The sequence below is a fragment of the Pieris napi genome, chromosome 6 (assembly GCF_905475465.1).
Source record: "Pieris napi chromosome 6, ilPieNapi1.2, whole genome shotgun sequence".
NCBI lineage: Eukaryota > Metazoa > Arthropoda > Insecta > Lepidoptera > Pieridae > Pieris > Pieris napi.
Window position 1 is genome coordinate 11,043,289 of NC_062239.1, and position 21,474 is coordinate 11,064,762.

Consider the following 21,474-nt stretch of genomic DNA (forward strand, 5'->3'; position numbering starts at 1 on the left):
ATTTTAATAAAAAAATAATAATAAAAGGACGCTTATTGTGGCGTAACTATAAAAGATAGAGATATGCTGTCGCGACATTTTTTATAGATAGTGATGCGTCCTAAAAAATTGTAATACATCATTTTGTTCTATCATTAATAGTTTTCGCAGCGCACACGATTGAAGGAGCTTGTTGTTTATTTTTTTACACCGCGGTTTAGATTAAAAAAAAAATGAAACATAGCCTATGTCACTCGGGAATAGTGTAGCTTGCCAACGGTGAAAGAATTTTTGAAATCGGTGCAGTAGTTTCGAAGCCTATTCATTTCAAACAAACAAAAAATCAAACCTTTCCTCTTTATCTATCTTCTATTTATATATATATATATAATGAAAATGGTCTTCGTTTGAGGCTCAATCACGCCTAAACCACTGATCGTATCGACATGAAACTACCACCATACCGTTTATGGCTATTTATTTATTAAATTCCAACGTTCCTTCATTTTTTTATTGCTGTTTTACTTTTATAAAAATTTATCCATACGGACTTCACCGCGGAAACATTCGGGGAGGCTTCCTAGAACCTCTAAACGTCAACATCTGTTAAAAACTCGATTTTCGAAATATTTCAATTTTCTTAGCGGGAAGTTAAAAAGAAGAATAATAAAAATATGAAAAAAAATAAAATAATGAAACATAAAATTTATTTTAATTCGTCCAGCAAAGCGGGCGCGAAACGGCTAGCAATGTATAATAGATAAGAGATGTAACAACAATTTCTATTCCTCTTACTGCCAGCCGAATTACGGCTAAAACCGCAGGACACAGAGTACTAAATATACACATATAGACCCTTTAAATTAGTTTGTTCAACAAATGTTTTGTTAGATCAACAATCAACACTGGCGAAATGTTGAAACTTCGGAGACTATAAACAATATCGTGGCTTCAACTAACCAAATAATTGTCTAATAATAAACGCTTATATTTTTATTATATTACTCAAAAATAATGCAGTCAGAATATTATACTAGAATGGTGAAAGAATTTTAAATTTTATGCACAGTAACATACAAACCCTCTGTATAATATTGGTATAGATTTAGAGGTAGAATAAATAGAAATGGTTACACAGACGTAGCTACATCGTCAGTATGGACGTCAAGTTCCGACAAGGCAATAAGATGGGCGGTACCAAGCGGTCTAACGGATCGGTGGACATGATGAATCGGTCTTATATCTGATTGTAATACGCTTATTAAACACGAACGGATATTGTACACCAAATATCCATCCATCAACAATTTGCGGCTTTAAACGGAGTAGGTATAATTTTATTTTTGACAGCTCTATTAAGAAAACTATACAATATAGGTGTAATACAATTTCATTTTAAAAAGGGCAAAGACGTTTGTCTGTTACAACTGCCACGCAGGTTGTATAGCTTTACAATATTATAGTTCGTTTATATTGAACTACAATTATCGTAAATTAAGTCCGCGATAAATTGTCGCGCGGGCATCCTCGCACAGGACAGACAGTTTTTAGCGTCACTGATCTTCTCAAATGGCGGCCAGTTAATTTTATATTTTCCCATCTAGATTTTTTATTTAATTTTAATATTACACAAAACTCCCAGGCGCGAAGTGCAGGAACATACATTTTAGATTTCTCTTGTTACAAAACTCGCGACAGGCGTAGCACGCCAACAATAGTTAATTCTGCTACCATCAGAATAAACTTTTGGGACTCTGTCATTTTCCAGCCGGTCGAAGTTACTAAAGTTGTATGTAAATGTAAGCCTGTTTGTTTTAAGGGTATGATAGCTCCTTAATCTATGGTAAAAGGAGGACCTTTCGATCTTAATCCAGCTGGAGATAAAGCCCTTGTGGCTTCGTAAATAGAAGCTTTCTCTTATACCCTCAAATCCAGGAAGTGTGCCTGAGAGTAGTATGGAGGCGTTCATTGAAACAGTCCGATAGGACCTGCTTTGATAGATTACATATTGACCTGGATGTTGCACTCATTTTCAGCAGTCGGGTAAAATTTTGTATTATAAAAGCAATCATCAGTCATGTTATATCACGTTTATTCAAGCCACGTTACACTCACACAAATTATCATAATCGGCTCATCGTAGCTGCTAACATTCAAATACAGATTTCATAAAAATATTCAACGAAATCAACGAACGATTTGTACCGCGTTCCTGTGTTAAATGCGAGTGAAATTGGAAAAAATATATAAAGGTACGTACATTTTTAAGATATGTGTCACTTCATTCGTCTAGAAAATGTTGAACGAAACTTTTGTATATAGAGGTCTCTGTTTCTCTAGATGTATCATGTAACTTTAAAAAAGACGAAGGTGCATCCTCTAAATAACATCTTTAGGTATTTTGTATGGTCTACAGCGGTAGAGTACAAGTTATTATTTCTTTTGTTTTCTGCGAATATATTTTTCTGTCTTTGATGCTAAACATGCAAGAATGCTTATTGTAGGATGTTGTTTCGTAGAAGTTTTGAAGGAATAGCTGACGTGCAACCGGACATTCAGATTAGAGAACACACTAAGGTTGAAGTATGTCAAAAACGTTATGGATTTTTACATTCGGGAGCCATACTTGGTGTGTGCACTAAAGTTTTTACAATACAATTTCGGTCCCACATTACTACTATCAACTGAGCGCAAGCGTAACGTTAGCATACGTTGTTTTTCTTTGTTTTTTCAAGATTTCATAAAAATAGTTTAAATCGAAGCTTAAAAAGCTGCATAGATTTAAAAGTCCAAGCCTTATAAAAAATCAATCAAATCAAAATTAAAAAAATATTGGTAACACTATACATTAAAAGCTTTTTTCTGTGTAGCGTGTAGAGTGTTAACGGAGCTGCATAACATGTATGAAGGTTGACACATCAAGTATTTATTTAATTTAAAATTAGAAATAAATTTAATTCGGCGTGGTAAGCGGTAGCAATTGCTGGCAGTGCCTCGGGCGCGTACGAATTTACTCAGAGAAGCACCATTTACGCGTGTTTTGCGCACCCTAAACACTATTGCTTGTGAGACAGATATATTTTGTTGCACACTGGCGGAATTCACAAGAATTGCATTATATATAATAATTAGTTATAAAAAGGTTTTGGTTTTAAGTTTTTACTTGTCATGTTTATATTATGTTTTTAGTTCAGTTTTCTATTGTATAAGTATTAAGTTACTGTAAAAATAGGAAATAAGGAAAATAAATAAATTTAATTAGTTTTTAATATATTTAATTGTGCCCTTTTAAAATTAGCAAATAATATATTCGTATGGTAATTTTTATCCAATACCTGCAGAGAATGCTTGCAAACAGGTCAGACAGCGTGTTAATTTGAAAACAACTCTACGAGCACACTTACGAAACTAAACAAACATTTGTGTTTGAAACATCGCACTCTGTGGCACTTGCTCATTAAAATGAATTGAATAGTACCTTCATTACACGTTTTTTACGTACAAACAACACAGTACAGTACAATTTCTAACGTAATATGGTAATATTTTCTTTCACGTTTTTGTCGAGTCAAATTTTAGTGTTTACGCACAAATACAAAATGTAAGCGAAAATGAAACTCCGACTCATTTACCCAACGTGGGTGACGAAAATGGATCCTTCCTGCAATCATTTTGTACTTTTTGTTTATTGAGTTATCTCTGTTTCTCTTACTAAGAAGTTACTAAGAAGGCAAGTTTCTTTATTTTCGCAAATGTGTATAAAGAAAAATGCAATTTCGTTTTATTGTCAAAATTAAATAAATAATTTCAAAAGATATTGGTGGTCTAATAATTAAACTCGTTTAAATTAGGAAAATAATCCTTCGTTCATAAATCATAATATTACTTGAAAGAAGAAATATTCCTTTCATAAATAAAATAATGTTTGTAAGAAAGTTTCTTATTTTACTTTCTGTTTCACAAAATTTCTTATAAATCGATCTCATTTTAGTTGATTACAATATACAAACTTTAGTACGTTCGAAGTTTCAAATGAAGCCCCGACTTAGACGCAATTTGAATTTTCTAAGTCTAATTACTTTTATTTCGACAACTTTTTGAGCTACAAATTGGAGAGGTTTAATTAATTTGAATAATACCTTAAGAGGGTTTTCTATCTTTCTCTTAATCGCTTACCTATATCTGTGTTTTACGGTACCGGCATTTACATGTGTATATTTTTTCTCGTTCATGTTTTGATAGAAAATAGGCGGAAGGCGAAACCAAAAACGTGTGTCTCACTCACGGCATTCTAACTCATTAATTATAGGTGATGGTGCAATCTTACGCATCATAGCAATAAATTACATTGATTGTTTTTTGTTTTTTATTATCTATAACACAATCGCAGAGGAATTCATACACAGTCATGCACGTAGTCCTGGAATGCGCTTCCAAACGAACAGTTTACTCGGAGCTGACCGTGAAGCCTGCGAAGTGACCAGGAAACTTACCAAGTGGGCGTCTAAGTGCAGAAACTGAGTCTAAACTACATACCGTCATGATCGTAGAAAAATGTCGGATTAAAAAAAAATCCAAGATCCACTTTTTATCATATTTGGATACTACATTGCCTAAATATTACGTCTACATTAAAATAAAAATTCTATGTGTTTAAAATTTCAAATTAATCAGTCGGTAAAGTGGTGGTCGGTGGCTTTGATAGAAACATGTGATTTTTTTAGAAAACGATGTAATTGAATGTTATTATTTTTATTTTGTTTCAAAACACTCTTTTGTATGCCAATTTTCATATTGAACACAGACAGAAACAACAAACAATAACAGAATATGAATTAAAATAGTTATGACAAAAACTAAAATGGTTATATTATTTTAAAATGGCTGCCCTGTAAATTTGACTATTTGTCACTATTCTACGACTATGACGATATTTCAAATCCAGTATGTTATGGTCAAAGTGTCTGTAAGACATTTGTGTTGCCATCGACATTATTATTATTTTTTAAATGGCCTCTCATTAAATTTACCTTCCTAAAAGACGTGTTATACTTTTGTACAACCTGAACAATATCCAATCAAGAAACGATTTAAGTATTTTCCTTTCATTAATCACTGAAGGGTATTTTCGTAATTTTCCTTTTAGAGGGAAAATCGCGTAACAAATATATCAATTGACGATCGGTTCTCGCATCCATCACTGAGTTCTAATTGCCAGTGGTGTTGGCTGTTTTGACATTAATAGCCTCATTCATTTAAATACTCAGGAGAGTACTTAAATAGGAGAGCTTTAAAGGGAAGGAAAGTCTATACAAGTCGTAAACCACTAGTGCACGTCGTAAGTGCTATGGATCGTAAATTTCATTATTAAAAACGGTCAATTTTCTGGCTTTGAAGTATATTTAACTTGGCGTTTTAGTGGCGGCGTATTAATTAATAATAATAAAGCCTTTTTTATTTCCATGTCAAATGTTGTTAGTATATATCTTAAATCTAAGTGATACTAAGTAATAATAAATGTAATTACCAAATATTAAGTAAAATTATAAAAATTAAAATTATAAATTACAAATAAATAATATCAAATATAAGAGTCTTTCCTCCAACTTCAATTTTGTTCCCTTTGGAGTAGAGACTCTTGGGCCGTGGGGTTCAAGTGCACAGGCGCTTATTAAAGATTTAAATTGGCGCCTGGTAGATAGTACCGGTGACCGCAGAGCTGGCACTTTCCTGGCTCAAAGAATAAGTCTCGCAATACAGTGAGGAAATGCTGCCAGCGTTAAAAGTACACTGCCACAGGGACCAAACTTTTTAAATTTGTTTTGATTTTGATTTTATTTATTTTTATTATTACTTTATAGGTTAAGAAAATTGTAAATACTGTATTTGTGTATATCAAATCATCTACTAATCAACATATTATCAACAAATCTTAATATGTAGACAAATTATTTACGTTAAATTAATTAGATATATAAACCTCAATAAAAACAATATAATAAATATTTATTTATTTATTTGTTAGTATTGTTGTTCCTATATACTAGCTAAATGTTAGTCGCCTGTGGATCACTCTTGGGTAAAGGCCTCCTCAAACCCTTTCCTGACTCTATCTTTGCCAATAGTCTGCCAGTGCTCTTGCTACTTCCAAGTCAACGGCCCACCTTCTTTTTGGCCTTCTTCCATTGTTTTCTGTTTAATGTCCACTACAAATTACTTTTTTCCCACACGCAACGTAATTTTTTTGTAAATCAAAACACAATTGTTTTGTTTTGTTTATCAGTTTTTATCCAACGTATGTTGTAACTATGGGAATATTTCAACTGAAGAAAAAGTATTCTTATAGATTTATTTTAAAGCGGTTAAAACGTCGTTGGATTGTCTATTATAAATTACGGTTCTAATTCACAGATCCACAAAACACTAGATATAATAATGGCATAATTAAGTTCCTACTCATCCTACTTGTAGTTAAAGGCATGTATAGTAAAAGTATGCAAAGTATTTTAACGCCATTCCAGTAATTTCCGAATCTTCAATATAACAAAAATCGTTCGAGCGTAATTATTTAAACGTCCAAAAACCAATCTGGCTGGTATTAGCTGACTTTTGGACCGTTTAAAAACGATTGAGTGAAAGGGTTTCATCCTTTTCTCTGAAAAACTGTTTGAACGTTGAGATAAAAGATTTTAAATATTTAAACACTGGCGCGGCGGCAAGCATATCTTACCACTAACCACGACATTAGAGTACAAATTACTAAAGTAGTTTATCTTTTTATAATGATAATTAAAAATTGATAAATAGAAAAATAAAACAAATTTAAAAAGCTATGGCAGTGTACCTTTATTGCTGGCAGCATCTCACTGCATTGCGATACTTATTCGTTGAGCGATGAAAGCACCAGCTCTGGAGAGACCAGTACTATCTACCAGGCGCCAACTTAAATCTATAATTAGCGCTACTTGAACCCGCCTTAGTTCTCCAAAGGGAACAAATTTCTAGTTAAAACACTAGAAGTTATGTGATATAAAGGTTTGCCTGGAGTTACGAATTGCAAAGTTGATTCATATATAAGGTACCACATTTCATGTGTATTTATTTTTATAAATAAACTAGCAGACCAGCTAAGCGTTGCTGTGGCTAAGGTTTTTGTTGTATTACATAGTAGCAAACTATTCAAGGGAAACGGTAGGAGAACACCAGTCATAGGGACCACCATGCTTTTTTGGTGGTTATACAATGATATATATTGCGCACGAGGCAAGGCTCGAAGGTTTGATTTCCGGTGAAATAATTCTAGACTTAAGCACTCTCGACGAAGCCGACACAATTCATATGAGCTTTCATTATTTATTTACAGAGGCACGATTGAAGTCGATAATCAATAAGCAAGTGTAAACAGACCTTTGGCGTGTTTGAGTGGTGTCGAGCGGCAGCTGAGTGGGCACGGCGTGTAGCTCTGTAGTGGAGGCGCCGTAGGGCTCCGCCCAGCCGCTCTGGGGATTCCTCACCGCGGGCAACCGTCATACTGTCACCTGGGGTTATCACTAAGATTATTTCCAAGACACTGGACATGCGGTATTTGTCACCGACACTACTCTATAAGTAACCTAAAACATTTGTTTATTAAAAAAAACAAAGTCCTAACAGGTGACCCTAAATCGACAAGAATGCATAACCAATGAAAAAAAATTACACACGAAACAAAAAACAAACATTAGATTTTAATTAGGAAAATAAAAATTACGTACCTACTACGAAAAATTAACTAACTACTAAACTACAATAATGTTTAAAGAACTTTATTTCTCATTACAAAAATTATTTTTTATTTACATGAGAAATTTAATATTAAGTATATACGAACGAGATACACGTCGTCATCAGCTAACCCAATTTTAGTCTAATGGGCCCATTCTGATGTGTGTCTTTAATGCCCTTTTGAACTGATCAAACACGCTAATGTTACGAACCTTAGACGGCAACCGATTAAACAATTGCACACCCTCATACCTAATAGATCTCTTTAAATAATTTGTGCGCGGCTTTGGCAAGATAAGCAAACTCGCTCGACGAGTATTGCGTGAAGTGGTGTATTTGATTTTATTAAATGATAAGTTACTATGTAGAGAGTTATTTAAATTTTTTTTGAATAAGGATACAGGTGCTATAAACATATAGTTGTTTAATCGTCATTATTTTAGTTTCTTGGTAGATTTTATTAGTAGGTGTTAAAAAATTGTATCTGAATAGTGCTTTTATTAATTTATTTTGTAGTGTTTGTATTTTAGAAATTTTGTTTTTGCATGCTGTACCCCATATTTCAATTAGGTATATGAAATGTGGCTTGACTAAACAATTATAGATCAAATGACGTACAGATTGCGGAGTGCATTTAGATATTGACCAAAATCTGCCTATAAGTGATTTTAGTTTGGTAATTATGTGTGATATATGAAAGTTCCATTTTAAATTTGTATCCATTCTAAGACCCAGATATTTCTCCCATTTTTTGTTATTGATTTCAACGTCTTGAACTTTAAGCGGTTGAAAGATAGGAATGAGTTTATTTGTTGCCTTGAATATTACATAAGATGTTTTTGAAACATTAATTGTTAGAAGATTTTGTTGAAACCAAGAAGATAGAACATTTAGGCCTGATTGAGCTTGAGCAACCATAGTCTGGATATTTGAACCAAAGTAAAATAAGCAGGTGTCATCAGCGTAGAGAGTGATTCGGCCGTGTAAACCGAGTTCGTGAATGTTGTTAATATATATTAAAAATAACAACTCGTTCGTATATACTTAATATTAAAAATTTCTCATGTAAATAAAAATAATTTTTGTAATGAGAAATAAAGTTCTTTAAACATTACCATAATAATAATAGCCTTTATTACCAAAACTTAATTATAACGTTTTTCATTTATATGGATCCTAAAAAAAACAGTAGGTAAAATAAAATGTTACATTTAGGAACCATCATGTGCTTGCATTGTCAGATTTTGGTTTGTCCACCATTGGACATAGGCCTACTCCATCAGGTTGCACTTGTGTCTGTCGTGGACCAGGTCAGTGGCGTAACAATAGCGTGGCAGGGCAGGCATAGTGCCACGGGCCCCCGACCCCAGAGGGCCCCTGCCAGAGATTTTTTTGTTCTATGGATGAATGTGAAATCTCCAATATGCATTGGGCTAGAGTGGGGACTACAGACCATTCCCACTCGCCTAAGAGAGGAGGCCTATTGCCATTAGTGGGACATATAAAACGTGTAATTGAGTACGCTGAAAACCTCGAAGTTTATTAAAAACATACTGAGTAGGGACTATTTTTACTGATAGGGCCCCATCAAAAGAATTGCCACGAAAGGAGATTTGCCACGGGCCCCAGGTGGTATAGTTACGCTACTGGGCTAGATGACTTTTCGACACTGGTTTTACTTTGCTGTATTATGTTATTTTATTGTTCTTGGATATTTTTTTCAGTGTGCTGAACCGATAAAAAAATTCTTGAGTGATTCTTGTTCTAGTGGCTATTTAAGTTAGCAAAAAAATATCGATGTCTTGATTTTGCTGTGGGCTTGAATTATGTTAAAGGGCATTTTAAGTTTTGCTACTCTGTTCTATATATAACCTATAGTTACAAATAATACATGATCCTCCTACAATTAGGTAGGTATATAAGCATTGCACGTGTAATGGTATCTTATTCAAACGTACATAATGAAAAATGCCCAAAGTAACAATGTTTCACTACAAAAGCCACTAAGACACGGTGATATAGCAGTTTCGCATAGTGAGTGATTAAGCAGTTTCTAATGAAGTACATGAAGAGTTTACCGACAAAAACAGTTTGTCACAAAACGTTAACTATTAGGGAACACTTCGTTATTCCGAGGCCTACCACGGACTTTTTGATGGCTACATCGAGACGTCAATACGTTAATAAGTTTTTCGGCTCGGTTTTTAATTCAATTTGGCTAATTTCTATAGAAATCTAAATTCAATGAATGTCTTGTAACATTCATTGCTAACCTTGAACAGTAACGGTATTTATAATGGTCAATCTCAGTTAAAAATATTTTTTAACAACGACTTTGTTTAATAGGTTCGAATTCAAAAATATTCGAGCCTCATTACTTAAAAGCTGATTGCTGACGTTGTATATAAAACAAAAGAACTAAAATGGAAATGGGCTGGACATACCATAAGAGGAGCAAATAAATGGAGCAAAATTGTAACATTTTGGCAACCAAAAGGCTTTATTAGAAACAGAGCTAGGCAATTTAAAAGGTGGGCCCATGAAATCATGGAAATGGCTGGAAAGACTAAGACCAGGACGAGATTGGTATACAATAAGGAAAAATGGAGGACTATGGGGGAGGCTTTTGCCCGTAGGCACACAGAATCAGTTATCGTAGATTAAGAAAAACAATCGTTATAATGTATGTATATATTTTGTATTTCTGATATAAGGCTATAAATAAATAAATAAATAAACTTAAAAGCTGACAACCTACTTATCGGAAACTGTAATTGTCTATGGGTTGCGTCACCTATATCGGCTGATATGCTATTTGTGAAACAAAATAATAAAATAAACCAGTCTCATTTCATTCTTTCAACTAAAATACTTTCGTCTCTTTCTGTCAAATTATATTTATGCTGTGATGAAAAGAGCCATGAGTACCTACTGTAGGTAAAACAGTGCAGTGAGAGTTTTGTAATATTTGTGTCGAGTTCAGGAATAGTGATATTGTATGAAATTTCTAGGACAATCTAAGAGGCACTTGAGAAGGGCAAGGTCAGGAGCACGTGCGAGCGTGAATGCATGAAGCGTGACAAGATGGTAGCAGCTGTGATCTCGTGGAGAAACCTTGATTTAATATTAAAAATAAAATATGAAGACATAGTAAGAAACAGCCAATTAAAATGTCTTGATGAATTTTCTGTTAATGGTCACGTCAGTAAGTAAGGACTTACTCAATTTTAAAACTGTTTCTGATAACATTATTTATTTATAAGTAATCTTAAAGCTAAAGAAAGGACTCGGACAATATACAAAGCCAAAACATATTACATTGTTAAACAAAATATATGTAATAGAAAACATAAGTAGATACTTAATATACTAACGACTTATTTATAATTTATAATAATTAAGTATATTTTAAAGAAAAAACTTAATTGTTATTACTGCTAAACAAAGATATTCACGCTTCTTAAAATATTTCTTCACATCCACACACATACACATCTTTGAAAAGGTGGAAAATGTCAACATCTTCATAATTTGTGTTATAGATAGCTAAAACCCGAAACATTGGCGAATTATGCAGATAATTTGTGTTCGTACGAGGCACATGGAACAATTATTGTGAATATCTTGTCCCATTTGAAAACATAATTATTGAAACATTTCGCTTATATAAATTCTAATGTTATATTTGGGCATTTTAATACAAGGTGAACTAATATTCAGTCTATTATAAAAATTCGAAGATCCCTCTGAATAATCGAACACGTTCGGACAAAAAACGTTAAACATGTCTGGACGTGCACAGCTTACATAAAGCAAACATATATTGACAGTTTTATACGAAGTCTCTCATATTAAAGAAAATATCTTTAATGTGGGAGGCTTTCGTATAAATCTTTTTACTTTGGGTAAGTGGTAGGCCTGTTTTGGTTTGTTTTTCCAGACGGAATGCAGATTATATTGTAATATTTCCCACTGCAAATTTCAATGGAAATTAAACTGTCGTGGAAAGGACACAAATCAATGAATTATGAGGCTAACGTCGCAGTCCCTTAGGTATGCCTAGCTTATCCTGAAGGACAATCACACCAAATATCTGAACTATATAATTAGTATTCAAAAGTGTATATGCATGAAGTCATGAAATAAAAATCAAATCTACAAGACGATTGGATGAAATGGCTCTACGCAATAGTGAAGTTAAAAGATAACTTAACTTGTAAAAAATGAAATGATATTACCTGCGGCAAGTTCAGGGGAGGGCCTAGAAGATTGGATTTTGGGAGATTGGTTGCGCCCATCCGCCTGCAACAAAAACATACGTTATCTGTATGTTTATAGGTAACTCCTTAATGTTTATAATAAAATTGTAATGTATTATGTTAGTTTTTCTATAAATGTAACGAAGTGTAAATAAATAAATATTTCTTATATTAAACATTTTTTTGTTTACTTTTTTTTTTTAATATAAATTTTATTTACTCAAATACAGTATTTACAATTTTCTTAACCTATAAAGTAATAATAAAAATAAATATTTCTTATATTAAAAATTTTTTTTGTTTACTTTTTTTTTCTTTTTTTTTGTTTACTTAATTTATACATAAGTAATGATAAATAATAAATAAATAATGTTAAGTTATTTATGTTCTCTTCTGAGTGATATAGTGTATATTATAGTGGAGCGCGATAAGAAATGCAAAATTAAGATTACACCCCGAGATAGATTTGAACATGAAAATAGGCAAGTTTTTTTTTGTAACAGGAGGCTCACACCGGGTGTTAATTGATACCGCCGCCCATGGACACTCAGATTGCCAGTAGGTTCGCAAGTGCTTCGCTGCCTTTTAAAAATTGGTACACTCTTTTCTTGAAGAACCCTAAGTCGAATTGGTTCGGAAATACTTCAGTGGCAGGTGGTTCCACATAGTGGTTGTCCGCGGCAAAAACTGCCTTGAGAAACGCTCAATTGTGGTTCGACGGACGTCGAGGTATTTTGTATTGTGCCTTGACGTCCGATGATGAAACTCAGCTGCAGGTATTAGTCCAAACAACTCCTCTGAACACTCTCCATGGTAAATGAGGTAGAAGATGCAGAGATACCCCACATCTCTACGCAACACCAACGGATCAAGTTTTGTTCGTATACTCATGTGATACGATTATTAAATGGAATAAAAATTTAGATCCCAAATTCATAGAATAAAAAATACTATCTAAAAAGCAATGTATCGAAACCAATTTTATATTATTGTTATGGTTTCGTGTTATTACAGAAATAGGAATAGTAAATGCTTCTAGCCCCCGAAGGGTTAATGTTATCGTTCGCATACAAGGGCGTAGGAATGTTTATTGATAATGATTTTGATAACGATAACAACGATTTAATTTGATACTTTAATACGTTCACAGTAATTTATCTATATTTTTATTATAGTACTTGAAACTGGCATAAAGTTAAAACTATTGCCATAATATTAAAAATAATCAACAAAAAAATAAAGTTCTATATCTCAGTTGCATATATTTTAATTATTTGACACCAGAGTGTCTTTCTTTAATGACCAGGGATGTCACTAAGATATTTGACACAAATTGGTCAATTTCAGTGCCAAAACTGAAGCCTATTTTGAGGCTAAAGACTCAGATAGATAAAAATGGTATCGAAAAATATATGACCGCTATAATTGTTGTATCGAAATAAACTAATATAATCAAATCAAATTTTGTCAAAAAAGTGTTTTTTCTATGAAAGCCTAAAATTTGTCATCGAGACATCGATTATAAGTAATTAAATAGAGCTATTTAAAACAGATTTACGAAAATATTCATATATTTACCAGAATGAAGTTAATTTAATAAATAAATCTTACATCAGTTTCGAATATAATCCGTGTATTGTTAATATTATTGAAGCTAATAATTGAATGCGGTTTAATTCAAGCCAGCCCTGCGATTCTGTAACTCACTTCACGAACTCACACAGCGGTTTTCGCATCGGCGGTCGCTCTCAAATCAGTCGTGAAGCAGTCATTTTATGATTTGGCATTCTGAAAAGGTGAGTTACAGAATCGCAGGGCAGGCATAAATAAATAATAATCATGTTATATTCCCAAAAACTATTGTCAATTTATAAAGTTAATCGATTTTTTTTATCTAACCAGCCAGCTGTATAAAAGCTAAAGAGGTTTTACATAAAAAGGTTACATATATTTCATTAAAACGTATTATTAAAAGACAATCTAACGGGTCAGTGTATCACGAACAGCGCGATGTTATCACTAGTTCAGGAACCCGTCCCGCCCTAAGGCTATCTGATAAGCCTTTTAGCTGCCAGCTTAACCTATATGGATAACATTTATTGCTGTTTATCTATTCTCTCTATAATAGGGTTAGTTTAGAAAAGGCCTTCTACCTCGACTGGTATGTTTGGGTTCGTTCGCAAAAATATAACATTTCAGTATATGATTATTATGATTGAATTATATTCAATGTATGTCTATTGTCTTTCAAAAAAACGCTCACCTGGAAAATCAATATCATTAATTCATATAGGTAACACAATGTACACTCATGAACGTCAAAAAAGAAATATGTATTAAATGCTTCTAATTTTACATTTACTGACAGTTCTCAAATCAAGGAACGGAAGAGAAGAACTGGCAATTAACTCTCCGCCACTCTTTTTAGTTCCCAAGTTTTTTGTTTTAAAGAAAAAAAAATAATAGAAAATTACTTCTAAACACATTACAAGATGTAAGTAATTTTTTGCAGCGAATATAAACTTTATGCTACAGATCTTTGGAGGAGGCCTAAAAAGTTAGTAGTAGTCTCATTTGTTAGTTACGATAGACCAAGGGAAAGTAGCCCAATACCATTGACGAACTAAACTATTCACCATGATGGAGATCGTTGGAGATGGAAGCAGTTCTTGTAAGCCAACTGGGTCGGGAGCATTACGACGCTAGCGGCCTGAGTGAAAGGTATCTTCATAGTTATTTAGTTCTCATTTAAAAAAAAACGTGTGTGTACTTATGTACACGCGTTAGAGGTTATAATTCTTTGGCGTAACAAGATAAAAATCTTTTCAAAAAGTTTGTAGAAAAAACGACACTACAATAGAAAACACTAAAATTTTGTCTATAACAAACTTACTTAGCTAACTTCAGGGTGTCGGTTTTTTTGTGACGGTGTGCGAGCATTGTAAAAATTTACTCTCATCATTTTTCCCTAACGAAAAAGAAGTATAACTTCAAAAAAATGTTCAACGGTAAATCGATTTTTTTTATCTTGTCTTGTATATCTACAGATAAGGTACAATACAATTGCGTCCTGCCTAATCTTGTAGACAATTTTCTTCTGTAATCTTTCTTATATTATCTCTTATTTGGGTAGTGAGTGTGGTAATTTTTTCTTAAACATACTAGCCTATCAGGCACACAATCAGGCAGACATGTGACCGAGTAGCTAAGCAGGAGGGGGAGTGTCGAAATGTCCCCTTTCTTAAAAAGGGATTATTATTTATTAAGTTAAAGTCCAGGGAGTATGGTAATAAATTATCGTTTTAAATAGCGTTCATTAAATTCACTTTCACCCGAGACTTGGACACCCATCCTCTCCCTAACATCAATGGACGTCCCTTAACCGTAGTTCATGTAGGTCAGTGGTCACCATCGATCCAATAAGTGCGTCGTAAACCCGCGCCATTAGCTCAAGATAAAAGGCGTGTTCACTACCGACAATAGCGACGTCATGAAAAATTTCTCTTAACACACTGTTGTATATCTGGGGCCGTTCAAGTATTACGTAAGTAGATTTACTGCAATTTATCCCCCCCCCCCCCCCCCCCTTCCTCTTGTCAACAAAAGTAAGCAAAGCTCTCAAAAATAATCTCCTCTCTAGCTCCCAGAAATAATATATGTTAACAAATCATTCAACATTACATATAAGTAGATTTAAAAAGCAAATATTCATGGTTACTAGCTGATAGAAGATAAAAAGGAATGACCATTTTTTAAATGTCGAGACTAAAGGTATGATGCAGAGTTCAAACTTATTCAAAGAGACTTTATTTCTCAAAGAATGTATCACGTAGTGAGTAAATTTAAATTTAAACTAGGTTAGTTGTGTGAAACCTTTGCGTGTTGTTCCCACGAGAATGTAAGTGGGTGCTCCTATTTCACCATGCCTCCTGCTGATAGAGGACAAATCTTTGTTTTTAATTTATTTTATTATTATTAATAAATACACATGTCATGTGGAACATGGTGTAATTGTTGCAGCTCCTTACAAACATTGTGTAACACAAAAAACTTATCGATTAAAAAGAGTGGCGGAGAGTTTATTGCCAGTTCTTCTTTTGATTTGAACACTGGCAATAAATGTAAACTTAGAAGTATTTCTTTTTTGACGTTCATAAGTGTTCATTGTGAGACATACATGAATAAAAATATTAGTTGCTCTGCATGTCTGTTGCGTATCGCGTCCAAGTTACTGATAAACTTATCGTTAAGTACTCCCGTAAAAGTATAGGATTATGACGATTTATTGTAATATACGTATTACAATACATATTTGACGGTAAAATTCAGAAGGGAGTCCGAAGGTGTGGTGTTCTCAATTATCTTTTTTCGATAACGTAACAAACAGACATGAGGCTCACCTGATGTTTAGTGATACCGCCGCCCATGGACACTCACATTGCCAGAAGGCTCGCAAGTGCGTTGCCGGACCATTAAGAACTCGTACGCTCTTTAGGACCCTAAGTCGAATTGCTTCGGAAATACTTCAGCTGATTTCACATAGTGGTAGTACGCGGCAGAAACTGCCTTAAAAATCGCTCAGTTGTGGAACGACGGACGTAGAAGTGATGGTATTTTGTATTCTGCCTTGACGTCCGATGAAGAAACTTAGCTACAGGTATTATTATACCCGAACAACTCCTCTGAATACACTCCATGAGAAATGCGGTAGAAGATGCAGAAAGATCACATCTGTACCCAACGCCAAGGTTCAAGCCGCTCTGATAGTGACTGGTCGCCGGCGCGATGATTCAATTCGATTTCTGTACTAGCTACACATTTACCTATCAGATAAATTCTATAATCAAATCGGTCGACTTTTTGCCTGGAAATAATATTTATATGAATTTTTTTCGTCTAATCCGACTAGGCATAAAATTATTTTAAATATCTATTTTCGCATTTAAATCTCGTGCTTCCGAAAGTATGTTCCGATTGAATTGGTGTAGTTAGCAAAATAATGAGAGTTGCAAATGATGGGACCTGATATGGGTCGGTCCCTCATCACATACAATCATTACAGACCCTTTTAAGATGTGGCCTACCTGTGATATAATTACTGTATATAGTATATAAAACATTTACTTAATCTTAATTAAATTAAATTTATTTAACCTTTTTGGTAATCAGTTTTCTCTCTCTACGATTTCTGCATTAGATATTTTTATTTACGACCAATTAACCGAATTAAGCGGGCAAAATTTGTTAATAAGTTTATCTTGCGATAAATTAAGTTAGATATCCAAAACTTCGCGTTTATTTTAACATATAAAAAGTAAAAGTAAAAAGTACCAACGAATATTTAAAGTTATAGAAGTAAGACGTATAAGACACAAATTTCAAATCAGGGTTATGGGGAGGGCAACCGGGACTACAGACCCGGGGCCTCCAAAAAAAGAGGGGCCCCCACAATAGAGACTTCGGAAAAAAATATTTTAAATTCCGGCTAGTAAACAACTTTTCTTTTGATATATTTTAATGTTTGTTAAATACTTAAAGAATCTACGTATAGTTGGTTACACAATCAATTATTATTGATTGAAAATCTCGACTGAATTTTTGTTTTCATTTTATTTGGAAAATAATGGGCCAGGCCACTTCTTTGTTGCCCCGAAGTCTCCAAATCCGGCCCTGTTTCAAATATAGAAATAAATGAAACTCGTTCCAACTAAAACAAACAATAAAAAATATTGTTGGTTTTCACACAACTTCTAGCTAGCCTATGGCGTGATACAAACCTATAGTAAGTGATATTTTATAACAGGTACAGCCTGGCATTTACTTTTCAAGCCCCAGTAACTTTGAGTAAGTCAAGTGAAATTAATATAATAATATTCCCGGAATCATTTAAGGCTGACTAATTTTATTAAATTGAAAGGGTTAAATTGAAGGGTCAAATTAAAATCAACAGACCATTACCTTCATTAATAATTAATAAGAATGCTTTTAGTGACTAATTTTTACGCGAACTTTCATTGCGCCTGCAGTAAAAGCATAGCTTTTAGCTAGATAAATTGCTATTAAAATTTTCAAAGGCGCACTTTTTTACCTTTCACGGCTGCAGTTAACTTAAACAAAGAGCTTTTTAACTTAAACATACATTTTGCTTTGAATTTTAATTTACAAACATAATATTTTGTGTCGTACAAGACAAATGTATGTTTACATTTGGCATCTCTTAACATTTTTAATCAATTATAACTACAATAAACAATGAGTAGGTAACGGGATATAGAATCCATTCATATATGGTTTATAAGATCTAATGGCAAATATATTTGTTTTTTAAATATATATAACACAGTATTTTCGTAGTGTTTTCTAAGGAACAGAGTTTTGTTTTTAGTGCTGTCTCAAAACCTCATCTCTAAACACCTTAAAATACTGTCATACATTTGACACTATTAGATCAAAGGCACGCTTCGACGATCATACGATGTACCTACCAGGCTTTTTTAATTATTGTAATATTTAGCATTTTGCATACGGTACTAAAAAAACTATTATATTTTTTTGTGGTAGTGTGTAGTGTACGAGGCTACAGTATACAAAATGGAATTTGCATAAACAACGTGAAAAATTCCCTTGCCATAAAAGGTATACATTCGTTAGCATGTAATTGTACTCTTTTTCTTATTGAAGTGAAGAAAATATTTATACAATTCCGAAACTCGTAGAATGTACTGCCGATATAGCGTTTTGAATAACCGGCAAATACTTTATCCTTATATTTTACCCGTCGCGCCTCTATACAAAAATATGATTTTATTATGATGTCAAAGGATTGCACAAAATAGACAGCAAAAGATATCTTGTCGCTATAGTTAAATCTGTTTGGGAAGTAACTTAAATAGTTCTGTTCCTCCAACGTAAGAAAGGATAAAGGAACAACTGATAGACAGGCCCAAAGGTTCCAGAGGCTCACGTCGAACTATAAGCTTTGCGGCCTTGATAGCGCGATTCAGGAGACACAACATTGTCAGTGTGATTATAGCGTGCGCGAGCGAGATATGGGAATAAGACAATCTACAAGTAAAAAGAAATAGAATATGCGTGAAGTTAGCAGCTGTGGCAAGAATTTTGAATGACCATAATGACATTTACCTTATAATTTTTGCAATAGTGCCAGAGCTACAACATACATCTTAGTGTTTGGTACAGATGTTCTAAATATATAATAACATATACTTTTAACTTAATAGAATTTATGTTACACTTAATGTATGAGAATAATAATAAAGATTTATTAATTTAATTTTTCAAATGTAAACTGAACTTTATTGACTATAATGACTCCTTTTCCAGTCTTTGATTATTTAATTGTAATTAATTATTTGCTTGCAATCAAAAACTATTTTTAATAACGCCAAAGAAGTATAACTTCTTACGCGCGTACATAAGTACACGCACCCTTTTTTTTTATAGAACAGGGGGCAAACGGGCAGGAGGCTCACCTGATGTTAAGTGATACCGCTGCCCATGGACACTCACAATGCCAGAGGGCTCGCGAGTGCGTTGCCGGCCTTTTAAGAATTGGTACGCTCTTTTCTTGAAGGACCCTAAGTCGAATATGCTGTAAAAATATATTATTAGTTATAAGATCTATTTTTTTATGTAAGATAATCGGTGTAGCTTGTGTGTCGTTCTATCGCATTAGCAGTAACTATTAAGATTTTTTTTTTTTTTTTAAACAATTCACACCAATTGACCTAGTCCCATGCTAAGCTGGTGAAGCTTGTGTTATGGGTACTAGGCAACGGATATACATACATATTATAGATAGATATACATATAAATACATATTTAAACACCCAAGACCTAAGAACAACACCAAATGCTCATCACATCGATGTTCGCCTCAGCCGGGGATCGAACCCGGGACCCATGGATTCGCAGTCAGGGGTACTAACCACTAGACCAATGAGTCGTCAAGATAGAATAATGATGTGAAAAAAAAATGGTAAAAAGCCGGCAACGCGCTCGCTAGCCTTCAGGAAGTGTGGTTGTCTATGAGTAGCGGTGAAAGCCGTGTTAAATGTTAAAATATTTTTTTTAAACCTATCAAATATAGTTATTGTAGCGAGAATGTTCGATAAATATGCTACATCGGCGATTTCAGTTTTAATAATCAATATTGTTCAACGAGCTTTATTTACCGTAAAGTGAACAGCTATTGTTTGGTTACCTTTTGTTCTCTATAGAATAACATGGTACGGCATAGTTTATCGCCGAATTGATTCCCAAATCGTGTTAGATCATCTAAGTAAACATCGCTTTACCCTTCTGAGAGAACCTTTGATGATATAATCTTCAGTTCAGAGTAATAGATTTTAAAACCCGTATTCTATACTTATGGTTTAAAGGTAAAAATAATACGCAATGTTTTGCAGTATTTGTACGGCTCATATATATTAGCCTTTTAAAGCTAAGGTAACTTGTAGACAAATAAAAAGTGCGTGCGTACAAAGTACACAATATGTCAGAAGTGAAACTTCTTTAGCAAACTAATTTTTAAGTCTTGTCCATATTTATACAAATCTAAAACTTTAGATATCCGACAGGAAAAAGGAAGATATGTTAGGAATTTAATGAATTTAATTGTCATTAAAATATTAAAGGTGTCGAAAATAAATAATACAAATTATTAATATAATTTTTTTAAATTATTTCTTCGATAATAAAAACACGTGGCATTTTAATTTACAATTCGTCATTTGAGATTTCAATAAATTCTTTTGCATAAAATTTAAAATACTAATCTATATATATATAAATGAAACCCGTTTTCCGTTGTCACGACATAACATGAAAACGGTTTGACCGATTTGTCTGATTTTTTTTTTATAATATTCCTTGAAGTACGAGGATGGTTCTTACGGAGAGAAAAAATAAAAAAATTGAGTGAAAAAGTCTAAAAACAACACTTTTCTATATTCCCATACAAAATATTCGTAATAATATTTAATGGCAATTTAAACTTTAATACCATATCATAAAGTTTAAGTGTTAGTGGAGGGGTTCCGGGAAGGTAAAGTTTTATTTTTTGACATAATGTATTTGTTATCTTATCAACTTTATTTTTTTTATCTTAGCTAGACCGGTGTCCCGAATAGCAGAATAAGTATTTAAATAAAGAATCGACTGTTAGGCGGTACGATGTTCGCCAGGCCAGCTAGTATTTCATAAATTCTCTTTACGAAATTTTAATTTCAAAAATAGAATTTCTATAAGGTAATCCACCCTTCTCACTCTCTCTCAATCGATCTCAATCGCTTTCTCCCTTTTCTACGACAAAAACGCTGTACACCTTCGTGACGTATTATTGCGTTTCATCCGTAAAAGATTACAGATATGCGCCTAAAGAAATTTCACTTCATAAATCCATAAATAAATGTCCAACATTACAGCATCCCACTGCAAGATAGGCTTCTAA

General features: G+C 33.3%; 1 protein-coding gene across 3 annotated transcripts in view; it reads right to left on the bottom strand.

Annotated features, from left to right (window-relative positions):
* LOC125050094 overlaps positions 1 to 21,474 on the bottom strand; it is a 127,694-nt gene that overhangs the window by 70,880 nt on the left and 35,340 nt on the right. For all 3 annotated transcript variants that reach the window (XM_047649692.1, XM_047649690.1, XM_047649691.1), the window contains 2 exons: positions 11,982 to 12,045; positions 7,387 to 7,517 (listed from right to left, as the gene is read on the bottom strand). In XM_047649692.1, the coding sequence (XP_047505648.1) occupies positions 7,387 to 7,509 (123 nt within the window). In that variant the 5' untranslated portion in view covers positions 7,510 to 7,517; positions 11,982 to 12,045. The remainder of the gene's footprint in view (positions 1 to 7,386; positions 7,518 to 11,981; positions 12,046 to 21,474) is intronic.